Source organism: Petaurus breviceps, unplaced genomic scaffold (assembly GCF_028583685.1).
Source record: "Petaurus breviceps papuanus isolate PSGF00001 unplaced genomic scaffold, PetGlider_PUasm1.0 90594, whole genome shotgun sequence".
NCBI classification, from domain to species: Eukaryota; Metazoa; Chordata; class Mammalia; order Diprotodontia; family Petauridae; genus Petaurus; species Petaurus breviceps.
Window position 1 is genome coordinate 687,717 of NW_027187281.1, and position 16,026 is coordinate 703,742.

The 16,026-nt window shown below is 40.9% G+C and overlaps 1 protein-coding gene across 1 annotated transcript in view; it reads left to right on the plus strand.

Annotated features, from left to right (window-relative positions):
• The window catches only part of LOC138142536 (guanylate cyclase soluble subunit beta-2-like), a 53,030-nt gene that overhangs the window by 22,712 nt on the left and 14,292 nt on the right, over positions 1–16,026 (plus strand). The window contains exons 7-12 of the mRNA XM_069063596.1: positions 406–726; positions 3,248–3,396; positions 4,316–4,462; positions 7,618–7,772; positions 8,391–8,539; positions 12,838–12,933. Coding sequence (XP_068919697.1) covers positions 406–726; positions 3,248–3,396; positions 4,316–4,462; positions 7,618–7,772; positions 8,391–8,539; positions 12,838–12,933 — 1,017 coding nt within the window. The remainder of the gene's footprint in view (positions 1–405; positions 727–3,247; positions 3,397–4,315; positions 4,463–7,617; positions 7,773–8,390; positions 8,540–12,837; positions 12,934–16,026) is intronic.

Genomic DNA, 16,026 nt, shown 5'->3' on the forward strand with positions numbered 1-16,026 from the left:
TATACAGGTAGAAGGAACCTTATAGACATCCTGGTCCAACATTTTACTTCCTTAGATGAATAAATTGAGGGCTAAAAAAATTAACTGAATTGCCTGAGAATCTCATCCCTGTAAAAGTGGAGGTCTTATTATTCTCAACATATTTTTTCCTCTATGTCATGTTCCCTGTCATCTCTTGACAATTTTGTCATTAAAAAAGTGTAAATTGTGCTCAAGAACCTTTATTTAATAAATTGGGGAAGTAAATACCATATTTTATAAATATTTCTATGAAATGATTCATATGAGATATTTTAGCACCTGAAAGGATCAGTTGCCTGGAAAGTTCACCTCTGGGTGCTCCTCATGTCCCAATGGTGGTGGGCGTCTGGTACATTACGGCTTCTTTCTGTTCTGTTTTCAAAGGGCAGATGATCTGGATGGAGTCCCTGCAATGCATGATATATCTCTGCTCCCCCAAACTCCGAAGCCTCCAGGAGCTAGAGGAGCAGCACATGTACATCTCTGATATTGCCAGACATGATACCACCAGGGATCTCATACTCCTGAACCAGCAGAGACTGGCTGAAATTGAATTGTCTAATCAGTTGGAGAGAAAGAAGGAAGAGCTCCGAATCCTCTCCAAACATTTAGCTATAGAAAAGAAGAAAACAGAAACATTGTTGTATGCAATGCTTCCTGAGCATATAGCAAACCAGCTGAAAGAAGGCAAAAAGGTAGCAGCAGGTACTGGATTTGATTCATTTCATGCAGGAGCTTGGGTTGGAAGCTTATTCGACTGCTGACGGGTCATGAGTGGTACCATATTGATGTTTCCATCTTCTTCTTTGTTGAATAGAAAATGACATAACTGCTCCAAATTTAACTCAGGAAGAATCTTTCTGGGTGAACAAGCTACTCCTGGATGGTGAAGGCCTTTGGTGTTTGTCATAATTTTATATTTAATTTTACATTTTTAACCCTCAAGTATTTATTTCCAATTGGAAATTAACTGCAATGAGGATACTACCATCAAGTGAGCACAGTACCTTATTTATGGTCTCATGGCTCAAGCATTCAGATTTCAACATGAGAGAAAGGAATTAGGATGATTATCCAGTCAATTATCTTTTCTATCTTTTATTTTTTCCAAATATGGATCTCCTTATTAAAACATTTGAATAAGTAAACAAACAAATTAATAAAGACCAAAACATAAAAAACAAAAAACAAAAAAAACCAAACAAAAAACAAAGTGCCTTCCAGGAAAAAAAAAAAAAACGGTTGAATAAGATTAAAATTGTGATAGGATTTTAAAGATCATCTAGTTCAATCTTTTCATTTTACAAATAGGGAAACCAAGGTCCAAAGGGTACCTGAGCTCATAGAGGTAGAAGGACCATACTCAGAATTTAAACCCAGATCTTTTGTCTCCAAATTCCCTGTTCTTCACATTATGCCACATTGCCTCTCCCATCACTAAACTACAAACACCAAGTATTAAAAATGGTATTTAGAATAAGTTTTACAGAAGTAAATAGCAAAGCAGAGTCCTTTCCCATTAATCTTTTACTATTATCAAGGCAATGTTTCCAAGTTAAGACTTAGTAACTCAAGAGGCATAGTATAGTATGGTGGAAAGAACATGACTGGAATCAGAAGCTCTGGGTTCTAATCTCACCTCTAATTCTCACTACCTATGTAAACTCAGGCAAGTCACTTAACTTCCTTGGGCTTTGGCTTCTTTTTCTGTAAAAAGAGGGGTAGATGGCCTCTGAAGTCCTGTCCTGCTCTAGATTTATAACCCAATTAACTCATTACTTGCCTCTCAAGTAATTTCAAATTAGAAAAGAAAGATTTCCAAAAAGGCTAGTAGTTTTTCTAAAACAAACCATTAAAAAAGCAATATTTAAATAGAAAATTGAGCAGTATTTAAGTGGTTCCCTCAGAGGCTCATTAGCTCTTTCAGGCCCTGGGTGCCATTGAGTTGAGACCTTTGGAGAAATGTGAGAGGTAGTGGATGGGGAGCCAGCCTCAGGGTCAGTAAGATCTGCATCCAAGTGTCTCTTCATATATGGGCTGTGGAACTCTGGGTGAGTCCATTCAATTCTTTGCACTCTAGTGTCTAGACAACTCTCCAAGACTATGAGTTGCATTGGTAGAGAGATTTGCCTTCTCTAGCTCCCTGTATCAATGAAATCACAAGTCTGTGTCCTCCTGCATCTTTGAAGGGAAGGATCAATAAACAATTGATAAATGTATTCAGACATTAAGCAATCCCTTCCTGACTTGAAAGGGTAGAGATTATGTTATATACATAAGTTTGTTCATCTCAGCTCAATAAGAGAAAACTTTTGGAAACAAAGGTATTGACAGGTAAAACATACAGCAATATTTCTGTGGCTGCTGATGTATTTCAATGACATAGTTAGCTATTAGAAACTTCTTTATTAGAGGTACTTATAACATAATGGCACAGGGACATATTAATACTTATTCCTTTCTCAATTCTCAATGTTCTTCCTACCCTTTGGGCAAAGCAGGAAGAAGCTACGTGACCCTCCAACCTGTTTGGGGAGCCATCCTGCATTTCTTAGTATGATCCTCTGTCTCAAAATAGGGAGTTCCTTGTTCCCTTGGTTACTGGAGCATGTGACCCTTTGGAGAGCAGCTCTCCCTTCAGCCAGGCCTAAGCATTGTGCCCATTTCATTTTCTTCCTCCCTTCCCCAAACTCTTCTACGTTCAGCTCCCTTTTTCTCCTAGGCAGCTATGTGGTAGAGAGAAAAGAGTGCTGGGCCTGGAATGAAGAAGACCTGAGTTCAAATCTAACCTCATATACTTATGAGCTATTAGTCACATTAGCTATGGGACCCCGGGCAAACTTAACCTGTTTCCCTCAAGTTTCCTCAACCGTAAAATGGGGATAATAATAGCATTTATCTCCTATGGTTGAGGTAATGCAATAATACTTGTAAAGTGCTTAGCATAATGCCTGGTACACAGTAGGTGCTTAATAAATGCTTGTTTTTCTTCTTCATTATTTTCTTCTTCCTCATTCTCCTCCTACTCTCCTCTGCCTTCATGAAACCACTAATACTTGATCAACCACTGAAGAAAAAAGTGCTCTCCCATTCAGTTATCTTTCCAAGTAGATTTTGTTTAAAAAAAAATATTCCCAGAGAATTTACCTAATGCCTCAATATTGGAATATTTAACCATTGGACTACTATTCAAACATTGATACCTAATATCCAATTTCTGTTGCAGGAGAATTTAAAACATGCACCATTCTTTTCAGTGATGTGGTGACATTTACCAACATATGTGCTGCTTGTGAGCCTATCCAAATAGTGAACATGTTGAATTCAATGTATTCAAAATTTGACCGGTTAACCAGTGTCCATGATGTCTACAAAGTAAGAGTTTGTGTATCAGATAGTAGATTTTTAAATTCAATAAAATCAATTTTCATACTGTAATGTATAATAGTTTACTATGAGTTTCCTTTGGACAGGCTTTATTCTTTCTTTTTCATTTTTTCCTTCTCTTCCCTTTCCTTCCCTTTGTTAAGAGGTGGGTCGGATAAGGATATTTTACTCTATCAACAGAATCATAACTAGGACAGGGGAACCAGGGCTTTGCCGAAGTGTGCCAAAATTTAGAGGACACAAAAAATTAACATCTGTGCTTCTTCAGAATTATTTAGTTGCCAACTAGGAGCTTAGACCTAGTTAGCAAAAATAATTTGTTAAAATAAGAACCTAGCAATCACCAACATTGTTCCTAATACCTATCTATGAATCATTATAGCACCCAATTCCCCTTTCTTAACAAATTGATCCTAAATATTTCATATGTTGCTTCTACATCATGAATTACAAAGATGATTTGAAGGCCTACTTATTTTTGTTTGCACTGGGTACTAAAATTAGTTATGACTGTCAGTTAGGATACCCTTCTGAAGGTCTAGGAAAAGCACATTACTCAAATGGAACTCTCATGCCTTGGAAGAGTTAAACATCCTCCTTCAAGAGAGTACTTTAATCTCAGAGAGTGGTTCTCTTACTCCTCCAATTTAGCAGAAGGTCCACTCCCAATAATTTGCTATTCAATGTAGAGTACCATATGGCCACAACAGGAAATTCATTTCTCCAGGATTTGTTCCCAGCGAAAGGCAGAATGGCCTTGTTGACTCTCCATGTCCTTTGCGCCTCCCCTTCAGCAAAAAGTCACAAGTTGTCACTTGATCCTTGGTACCAATACAAGGGAAAAAGATGAAATATGTGAGCCGTCTTTTGTGAAAAACAGATGACCAGGCTCCCTTTTCCCTCACAGGTGGAAACAATCGGTGATGCATACATGGTGGTTGGTGGGGTGCCAGTGCCTGTGGAAAACCATGCTCAGAGAGTCGCTAATTTTGCCCTGGGGATGAGAATTTCTGCAAGAGAAGTGATGAATCCTGTTACTGGAGAACCCATTCAGGTACCAAGCAGATGAGTGCTCAGCATGATGGGAAGCATTCCATGACAGCATTGCAGTTACTTCATTGGTGCACAGGCACGTCTTGAAATGGTGTGATTTGTTCAGACTACACCTCTCTTTGGAGGACACTCCTAAATGACAGAGAAATTAGCAGGCTGCTGGCCCCAAATTCACCACAACTTAAATCAGGTTCTTGGAAGTGACTGGAGAATATTCGGATCTATGTGTAACTTCACTGTAAGAATCCTATTTCCTGTAAACAAGGGCAGAACTGAATAGCTCTTTTTTTCTTATTTGGAAATATGCAGGGCTTATCTGTTAAAGGAACATAGATTTAGAACTAGCAAGGACCTTAAGGGTCATTTAGCCTAATCTTTTCATTTTACAGATAAGGAAACTGATGACCAGAGAGGTGAAATTGTTTGTCCATAGTTACGTAGTAAGTATCAAAAAGCCAGGCCTTCCTGACTCTATCTACCATACCATAAGCCATGTCCTTTCTACTTCATATTTTTAGAGCATAAGTTTATTTTATTCATAAGTTGATCATATTTACTAAAAAAATAAAATAAATCAATATTTCCCATTTGTGGGGGATGTGCATTGCTCAAGAACCATGGCCCAAAGGAGAGAGCACCAAACTTGGAGCTGCAGGATCTGAGTTCAATCTGCAGTTCTGCTACTTACTATACATGTTACAGTCAACACATTTCTTCACCATTCTGGGCCTCAGTTTCCACATCTGTAAAATTATGCAGTTGGACTAAATGATTGCTGAAGTCTCTTCCAGATCAAGATCGATAATCTTCAGCTCTAATCTGACATAGGAAGCTGGCAGCAGCCAATGGGGCCAGAGAGAGTAAGAGAATAAGAAAGTCAGATGACCTTGCTTCTACCACTTGGTCACTAATGGAAACATCTGCTCAGCTTTCCCATAGTGCTATACAGGAAGGTCATGAAATGATGTCATCAGTACACAGCACAACAGATTCTAGAACAAGAACAGAGACCACTGAAGGTTTTCGGGGACTGAGCACCAGTAGGGAACTCAGTCATTGTGTTTCCTGTCCTAAATGGAAGGGCATTCACATCTCTCTCTCAGGTTTACTACTTGTATGGCTCTGAGTAAATCAGTTACCTTCTTTGGGACCCAGTTTTCTCATCTGTAATTGGAGGGTGTTAGACTCGACCTCTAAAGTTCATGTCAGCTCTAAGTCCCCAAATCTTCCAGGGTTTGGGTTCTAGGGGCACAACTTCCAAGAACACAGAATCACCTGTACCCCAGAATGTACTTGGGGGAGGATATTTTGGGGTTGTAGACTTACATAAGCCAAATAATCATAGCTGGGATAAAACACAGAGGTCAGAGGCAATTTGAGGGAAAGACAACTAAAACCCTGAGATTTTGACTCCATTTGTCTGTCTTTGTCTTCTACCTACTTTGAAGCTACTCTCTATGGCATTTAGATTCATGGATAAAGAGGTAGTTTTCATTCTTCCTTCTCAGTTTAAAATATTTTTATCAGCTTTGCAAGACCCAACACAAATATATTCTTACCAGACCTTGTGAGGTCATACATTTCTGATCAGGAGTCTCCTGTTTCTGTATTTTAAGCTATGAACCAAAAATCCAACTTCTATTTTAGGTACTATTTTCTTAATTAGCTGCTCATTTCCTAACTCTGCTATTCTCTTTGAAGCCTTTCCCTTCAAGCATCAGTATCAAAGAAAGGAAGGAACAAAGGGAGGGAGGAATTGAAAGAGGAAAGAAGAAAATTCAAATGGTCTCAATTTAATACATCACTGGTTGTTGTCATTCATTCTTGAAGAGGACCAAAATGGCTTCACTATGTTAGAGTCAAGTTTCAGTGTGTCTGAGTGTGGCTGATCAGACCAATATGAGCTCAGAATGTTCTACCACAGCTCAGGAACAAATAGTCCACATGACCATTTGGGGTGGATTCTCTAAATTTGCGCATCTTGCATTTCTTTTGAACTACTTCAGTTCCACTTTGCCCTTAGAGCGCAGCACCTTCTCTCATATGGGCACACTATGCTGAGCAGTCCTGTGCCAGTGTCTCCCATGTCACACAATCAATTCCAAAGTTTTTAAGAAAGACCTTGAGAAGGGGCAGCCAAGTGGCGTAGTAAGTAGAGCGCTGGTGCTGGGAGTCCGGAGGACCCGGGATTGGTTCTGTCCTCAGACACTTAACACCCACACAAAAAAACCTGGCCGTGTAACCTTGAGCAAGTTACTTAACCCCAATTGCTTAAAAAAAAAACAAACCTTGACAGTGTTCTTGTATCGCTGCTTCTGACCACCAAGTGAGTGCTTGCCCTGTGTGAGTCCTCCATAAAATAGTCTTTTTGGCAAGCATACATTTTGCATTTGAAGAATGTACATAGCCCATCGGAGCTGTGCTCTATGAAGTAGAATTCAAATGTTTAGCAGTTCGAGAAAGGACTTCAGGTCTGGTATCTGATCTTGCCAGGTGATCTTCAGAATCTTCCTAAGACAATTCCAATGGAAGTGATTCAGTTTCCTGGCATTGCCCTGGTAGACTGTCCAGGTTTCACAGGCATACAACAATGAGGTCAGCACAATGGCTCTGTAGACCTTCATTTTGTTAGTCAGTCTAATATCTCTTCTGCCCCATACTTTCCTTCAGAGTCTCCCAAACACTGAGCTAGCTCTGGCAATGCGTGTGTCAACCTCATTATCAGTATGTGCATCAAGTATTTGCTAAGCACCTACTATATGCTATTTCCTATACTATGTGCTGAGAAACAAATACAAAGAAAAACAGTTCCTGTCCCCAAGAAACTTACATTCTTTTGTTTACATTCTACATATAGATGTCAGGTCTTATGGAAAAATGTCCAATGCTAACTTCTCCACTAGGGAAAATTCCTGATTTTTTTAGTGGTTATTCAGTAAGTCAAGAAACATTTTAAGCACCTACTTTGTGCCTTTACTGAATGCCTTTGATGTGTCAGTCATTGGTCAAAGTGCTGTGGCAGTTATGAAGATGTATAGAACAAATTATTTGTCCTTGATAAGTTTATAATCTCACAGTGGGGACAAAAACCAATTCACAAAATGTAAGTGCCCAATACTAGGTAATTTGTGATGAAGTGGATTCTTCTCTTTCTAGATCAGGGTAGGGATCCATACAGGACCAGTTTTGGCTGGAGTTGTGGGTGACAAGATGCCCCGATACTGTTTGTTTGGAGATACAGTGAACACAGCTTCCAGGATGGAGAGCCATGGTCTTCCCGACAAAGTGCATCTCAGTCCCACTACATACAGGTAGCCATTCATTCCTTTATTTATTCTTCCAATAAACTTAAGTAAAGCACAGTCCCTGCCCTCAAGGAGTTTAGAGCACTATAAAGAAGATAAAATACTCTGCTCTTACCCTGTAACTACATCTTTCTTGGTGCCAGCAATATTATATCTGACATGTTTCATTCTCTACTTCAAATTCAGATAAGGTAGAGGAAAGGGATGAAGAGAGATAAAAAGTGTCAAGCCAGTTCTGATGTCAGCATAACCATATATAGTAATGTTATGATCAGATATGATTTCAGGCCTTCATGTGTTACACTGGTGATTTCTGCTTCAACAGAGGGGGTGTTATTTAAAAGAAGCATCCAGTTTTGAGGCTGAAGGTGGGCAGGAAGAGAGGACTATAGGGAACTGCTTGTAGTACTTTCCTCCATCCCTATGCAGTGTGACCAGGGTTGTTCCCAAGGAGGAAATTCTTGTCCTCTCTCCACCCTCCATTGGGCTCATTAGTAGCAGAGATGTGTAATTTGGCAGATGCCTGAATTCTAAGCCATCTCCTGCCTGACAGTCCTTTTATACTTGTTCCAACCTGTGTATCTACTAGCTTTGACATATGGTGGACTTCTTTATCTTTTACAGTGCTCTGGAAAATTGTGGGTTTGAGATCATTGAGAGGGGTGAAATTGAAGTAAAAGGAAAAGGGAAGATGACCACCTATTTCCTGATTCAGAATTTGCAGGTCACAGAAAATGAGATCATGGGGAGAACTGAAAATCTTGAAAATAGAGGTAAGAAAAATATGTGAGCAGCATTACCCATTAGCAGGCAAGTGCCAATCTTTTTTCTAGGAACAATTCTAATGGTATTTACTCCATGTACATGTGTTTATATAGACTACACGTAATTATTCCATCACTCATTATTTCAACTTGTTTTGATTCAGTCTTGGGTGGCCCAGTAGAAAGAGCACTGATTCTGGAGCAGCTAGATGGCATCATAGTGCCCAGAGAGCTAGCTCTGGAGTGAAGACCCAAGTTCAAATTTGATATAAAGTGATGTAATGTAATATACAATGTAATACAATATAATATGAAGTAATATAGTGTAATATAACATAAATTGCTATCCCATTGACCTCAGGGAGGCTTATTATAGTTAAAGCTTTCTAAATCTGTACAGCTAACCAGAGGGAGAAACTGATGACTTCAGACAAGACTGAATCTTCAGCGGGGGGAGGAACCTGATAAAAAACCATCTCTCTGTCTGCAGGTTCCTTATTTAAGTCATTAATATATTCAGGCTCTGGCGGCTTTTCCCCCAGAAATACTCTTGGGTTTAACCCAAACATCAGCAAAATGAACAGAACTCCTTATTTTGTCATTTTCCACACAAGGGAAGGATGAAGTGTCATGTTATCCTTCCAGGGGTCTCTCCAAAGCTCAGTCTTTCTTTTAAATGTGTCACCATCTTTCTGGTCCCTTAAGTTCCCCTTAGCGTCTTCTTTAGAGTTTCCCCTTCCCATAACACCTATATCCAATCAGCTATCAGTGAGATAGTCTAGGGTATGCCCACGTCAAACCCAGCACTCCGGAATCTCAGTCACATTGATTTCTTTCAGTGGGAAGTTGTTGTTTGTCCTTTGTTCTCAAAAGGGACTAATGACATCAGGAGGGTGCTGTCTTGACTTGCAAGTGAAGTAGATTTAAGTGAGGCTGTGCTGAGCAAAGTCATCAGCCTCACTCTCATCTGGGGTCATTTGTGTCCACTGGCAAGACACAGATCAGGACGACTGGAGATGACTCCAGATGCAGTGAGGTATCGAGGTACGAGGGAAAAAATATTGACTCTGGCTTCAGATCCCACTTCTCACATTTGTTCCTTGTGAGACCTCAGGCAAATCACCTGACCTTCAGTGTCTTCACCTGCAAAATGATCAAGGCAGCAGATTAGATGGGCTCTGGGGTCCCTTCCAGCTCCAGCACTGTGTGATCCTGTGATCCCAACAAGCATGAGGACTCAGGTCATGGGACTGAGAGCTGGAAGGGCCATGAGAGATGATCTCATCCAGAGGTTCTTAATCTGGGGTTAATGAACTTGGTTGTTGTTTTTTTTTTTACTTCTTTTATATTCTGATAACCGTATTATCTGTATAAATGGTTTCCTTTGTAATCCTTTTAAGCATCTGATTCCAAATTTTAATACAGGTCTTCCTAACTCCAGGCCTAGAACTGTATTCATAGGGTCACTTAGCTGCCTCATAAAGTTCAACATGTTTTTAGTTCAGAGTTGGGAACATACCTCTGAATATATGTTGAGCTAGGGTGTGTTCCTGAAAGTCCTTAACTTGAAACTAGATAGATAAAGCAGGTGAGAGGAAATTGTAGTAGAGATGGTGATCTTGTATTAAGGATTCCTTTAGGCTGGTGCTGTAATGTTCCCAGGGATTTGGAACTGACCATTTTCCCAGGGAGCAGATCCCTTTCAGATTTCCCCCAATTTTTTCCTCACCGGAACTGTGTTGGTGGACCCTAGTTCATGGCCTAGGTCAAGGAGCTGAGCCCTGACCAAAAGACAGTGTCTGTTCTCCATAGGCTTGTACCTTATGGACACCATCCATGGGGGGAAAAGGAGCTGAGATTTCTATCAGGAAGAGAAGGGAGGAGAGGGGCCAGGGTGGTAATGAGCTCTCCAGGGAGCTCTGGATCCCATGGAAACAGCTAATAGATGTGAGCTACAAACCTGGAGTGGGGAGGTAGGGGGCTATTTCTACCACCTACCACATTATGCAAAGGCTTGGGGGAGGGATGAGGAGTAGGGGTTGGGGAGGGAAACACTAGAAACAGATAATAGTTAATGGCCATTGCTGCTTTTCACTTAGAAGGCAAGGTCTCTTAGGACTAGTGGGATAATAATAGCCTTTCCAGTGATTTCTCTTTGCTTAAACTGTCTCCTTTAGGACATAGGCTTTTCATCTGTAGTCATCATGTACTTTCTAGTTCTTTGCATTCATTTTTCTTTGGAGTGGAGTGAAGGTGGCATGAACTTGAGGAGATTATTTCAGTGAGTACTCTGCACAAACTTCATCTGGTTTGTCCACCTCCTCTGTGAATGAGAAAGTGCCGGTCCACAACCATATAATCATAGAATCAACTGTAGAGATGGAAGGGACCTTTGAGAGAGGGTATCCTGATCCCCACCACCACTGGTCCCATTTTACAGATGAGAAAACTGACTTAGTACTTTTCTATTATTCATTGTGGTAACCAGGGAGCTGGTTGGTAACGCAGTCTACAAGTAACTGATGCAGATAGAGATGTGGGGTCTCCTAACAAAAATTCAAAAAGATCCTCTTTACCCTTTGGAAGCTATAAAATACAAGTCTCTGAGTGTCTGCTGCCAAGCTGAGTATGTGCAAGTATTTACACTATCAGAAAAGAATTAGGACTACAGTATTAGCACATGCAGAGCAGAGTCAGTATCAAGAAATGGTGCAACTCTTCTCCATCACATAAAGAAATACTGCTTATGAGACTGATAACAGCTAGCATTTTTGTACAGCCTTAAGGTTTGCAAAACACTTAACAAGTATCATTTCATTCAATCTTCACAATAATTGAAGGGAGATTGGTGGTACGATTGTCCCCATTTTATGATTATAATTATAACTAATATTTAAATAGCACATAATGCCGGACACTGTGCTAAATGCTTTACAATCATTATGTCATTTGATCCTTAAACAATCCTGGGAGGTAGATGCTAGTATTATTTCCATTTTACAGATGAGGAAACAGGCAGGCAGAGGTTAAATGACTTGCTCAGGGTCACACAGCTAGTAAGTGTCTGAGGGTGAATTAGAACTCAGGTCTTCCTGACTCTGGGCCCAGCACTCTGTAGGCTGTCCCACTTAGCAACCATTGCATGTCCATCAAAGATTTCACTTACCTGAGATTTCTACTTCAGCGCAACCATTTAAGCTTGTAGAAGGTACCCAGTGAAAGAGTTTCATCAATGCAGAGTCTGATAGGGCCTTTCAGGTATTCCAGTGAAATCCCTTCCTGAATCAGTAGGTAGAAGGCTCTACTGTGTGAGGAAAACACACTAGACTTTGCATCAGAATACCTTAGATTTAAATCCTGCTTCAAATACTTCAAATAGGTGTGAGACCCTGGGCAAGTCATTCTTTCTGAACCTCAGTTTCCACATGTGTAAAACAGAAGTGATAATAACACCTATCTTAGAGGGCTGTTGTGGGACCCACATGAAATGATGCATATAAAGTGTTTTGCAAGCTTTAAAGCTCTATATAAATGAGCATTACTATGATTCAGGAATTGGTCTCTTGGGGCTTCTACACATCTGGATAGCCAAGGCAAGGAGTGACTGCTTAAGCAGTCCCCATCCCCTTAGTAGTCTTACCTTTTCTTAGGCTGCTACCAAGCTGAGAAAGAGAGAAAATTCCAGCATTCCCTCTCCATTCCTTTTTTCCCACAGTCATGGCCAATAGGTTGTGCTGAAAAGGTGGATGGAAAAAAAGGAGAAGGCACACAGTAGGGATCAAGCTTTATTGCCCACATCTTCCCCTTCTTCATTCTCCCAAGCAGGTGCATTTTAACATCTCCCATCTTGGAATTTTAAGCATTTTAAAATTAAATATCTTTATCTATTCCTAAAAGTAATAGCCTTTACATAGGCAACCAACCAGGGGTGGGGAACCTGTGGTCTCAAAGCCACCTGTGGCCTTCTAGGTCCTTGGGTGTGGCCTTTTGACTGAGTCCAAGTTTTACAGAACAAATCTTTTTTTTTAAGGGGATTTGTTCTGTGAAGTTTGGATTCAGTCAAAGGGCCACACTTGAGGACTTAGAAGGCAAAAGATGTCCCCAAGGCTCTAGGTTCTTTACCCCTGAAGACTTATAAAAAACTGAACTGAAGGACAGTACTAAATAGGAAGAGTTATGTTCACAGTTAGCAAAAGAAAAACTTTCCACCTCAACTTTTCAAACAACTATTTCAGAACCCCCTGCTATAGACAGAAAGGTTGTATACATTGTCACTTATTTCTTTCCATTTGCTTTTTTTGTAGAAGGAGCAAATGCTCTGGGAATTCAAGACAGCCAGACAGTTGCTGTTGGGAAAGATGAAGACAGTCAGCATCTGCTCCCCAACACTGATGTAGCATATGGTGAGTACACCAAGGATTTCTCTCAAAATACTCCTGGTACTTTATTTCACTTTAGGAAAACCAGCTGATTCAGATTTACAGATCCTGGGGGAGAGAGAAGAGAGAGAATGGAATTCATCAGCTGAGACACATAGCCCTTAGCAAGAGCTAGGGCTACTTGGGATCTCACTCACTCTTTTTCATGATTGCTTTTCTGCTTCTCCTGGTGTGAGGTCTGTCACCTTTCCTGAAATTGTAAAGGTGAGGATACTGGGCTAGATGGAGGTCCAAAGGAGGCCCATGACTCTTAATCTGAAAGGGCTCTTTGTTGTTCAGTTATGTCTGACACTTCATCACCCCATTTGGGGTTTTCTTGGCAAAGGTACTGGGGTGGTTTGCCATTTCCTTCTCCAGAACGGACCTTTGGACCCCTCCAAATCCATCCTTATAAAACTGTATTCACTCACCACCCACTCACAAAATGAAATTCACATGACTCAATGAACCCATGTGATTCTCCTCAACAAACACCACCCCAGCTGTAGAATGAATATAAGCTCTCCTCACTCTTATTCCCACCTGCATTGTCTTATAAAACTTAACAATAACATTACAATGTCCCTTGCCCCAACCAAAAGATGACTGGTCCCAATTCTCCCCCTTGCCCAGGAGAGGATGAGGTGTTCTCCCATGTTTCCTAAATTCTCCTTTTAATCATTGTCTATGCCTGGGGAAGTTAGGGGAATGGAAAAAAAAGTGGGAGATCACCGGGCTTTTGGTGAGCATCTCTTGGAGCTGGTATAATTAATTCCAGGAGATGGTGAAGTCTAACAGTGACTGACTTAGTGGGTGTGGCGCTGAAATGAGGAGGAGAAGAGAGTCTGGGTTGTTGAAGAAGATGAGGAGTGGAGAGTTCATACTGTCAGTCATCGGTATGAATATTGGAGTCCCTAAGGATGTTGGAAGATAATGAAGTAGAGAGAAAACTTGTGATACATGTTTTAGTGGGTCCCTGAATGTGGTGTGATCTTGAGCAATCAGTCACTTATTAAATGCCTACTATGTGCCAGACACAAGGAATACAAACATAAGTGAATCTCTATTATTAAGGAGGGACAAAGGGAGGACAAAGTCTTTTCTTTGGTCTCAGTTTTCTCATATGTAAAATGAGGGTGTTGGACCAGATGATCTCTGAAATCCTGTCTAGCACTAGATCTTTGACATTTGAAGGGAAATATAATAGGCCAGTTGCCCCAATGGGGGCGAGGTGGGTAGTGTCGTTCTGGGAACAGATATGCATAGAACCAAAGGATGTTTGTTAAGAAATCAAAGATAGAGAAGAAAAAAGATGGACAGTCTGGGGAATCTATTATGGTTTATGGAAAGTGGAGGGATTAGAGATAGTCTTTAGAGAGCATTGGCCAAAATCTGGCCAGAGGAGATGAAAAGAAGACAGAATTTCTAGGACCAGAGAAGGATGGCACCAGTCAAGCTATTGGAGAAAATATTTATATTCATCGTAATTTTGATAAGAAGTCAAAAATACATCCAAGGCCCCCAAAAGAAGAGCTTTTTCCTTTGTATGATATAGTGGAGAAAAACACCAGGCTTAGAATTGGAGGACTTGGGTTGAAATCCAGACTCAGATCATGTGTAACCTGAAGTAGAAGTGCAAGCAAAAAGAAAAGAAGACTTAGGGAAGTGTAATATGAAAATTGTCTTCAAACAGGAAAGAAGGAAGGAAGCAAGGAAGGAAGGAAAGGAGGAAGGGAAGGCAGAAGGAAGGAAGGAGGGAGGGAACAAAGGAAGGAATGGGGGAAGAAAGGAAGGAGGGAAGTAGGAAAGAAGGAAGGAAGAAAAGAAGGAGGGAGGGAAGGCAGAAGGAAGGAGGAAAGGAAGAAAGGAAGGAAGGACAGAAAAGAGGGAGGGAGGGGAAAAGAGAGGGAAGGAAGGTAGGAAAGAGAGAAAGGAGGAAGGAAGGGAGGGAAGGAAGGAAGAAGGGAGAGAAAAAAGGAAGGAAGGAAAGAAGGATAGAAAAGAGGAAGGGAGGGGTGGCCAGGTAGCACAGCGAGTAAGAGCACCGGCTCCAGTGTTGAGAAGACCTGGAGATCGAATCCAGGGCTCAGACACTTAGCACCCACCCAGAAACACCTGGCCGTGTAACCTTAAGCAAGTTACTTAACCCCGATTGCTTAGGGGCGGCCAGGTGGCTCAGCGAGTAAGAGCACCGGCTCCAGTGTCAGGATGACCTGGATCAAATTGGGGTTCAGATACTCAGCACCACACCCAGAAATAATAACTGGCCGTGTAACCTTGAGCAAGTTACTTAACCCCAATTGCTTTAAAAAAAAAAAAAAAAGAAAAGAGGAAGGGAGGGAAGGAGGGAGGAAGGGAGGGAAGAAGGAAGGAAGGAGGGAGGAAGGGAGTGAGGGAAAGTATTTATTAGGCAGCTAGGTGACACAGTGGATAGGGCTCTGTCCCCAGAGTCAGGAAGACCTGAATTCTAATGCAGTCCCAGACACTAGCCCTGTAGCCCTGGGCAAGTCACTTAATCTCTGCCTCAGGTTCCACAATTGTAAAATGAGGATAATAACAGCACCTATTGCCTAGGGTTGTTGTGAAGTTCCAATGAGATAATATTTGTAAAAACCTTAGTATGGTATCTGGCATGTAGGAACTACTATATAAATGCTAGCTATTACCTTATTGAGCACCTACATGTCAAGCTCCATGCTAAGCACTTTACAGTGATTATCTCATTAGATGATCACAACAACCTTGGGAGAGAGGTTCTATTGTTATCCCCGCTTTATAGTTGAGGAAACTGAAACAAACAGAGGAGGCTATCACACAGAAGAAGGATAAGGCAGGTAGGTGACATAGTGGATAGAGTGCTGGACATGGAGTCAGGAAGACCTGAATTCATATCCTGCCTCAGATATTTACTAATCATATGACCCTAGGTAACTCATTTAATTCCTCTCAGTCTCAGTTAAGGAGATTATCTGTTAAATTGGGATAATTGTAACTTCTATCTCAAAGGATTGCTGTGGGAATATGATAAGGAGAGAGAGAGAGAGAGAGAGAGAGAGAGAGAGAGAGAGAGAGAGAGAG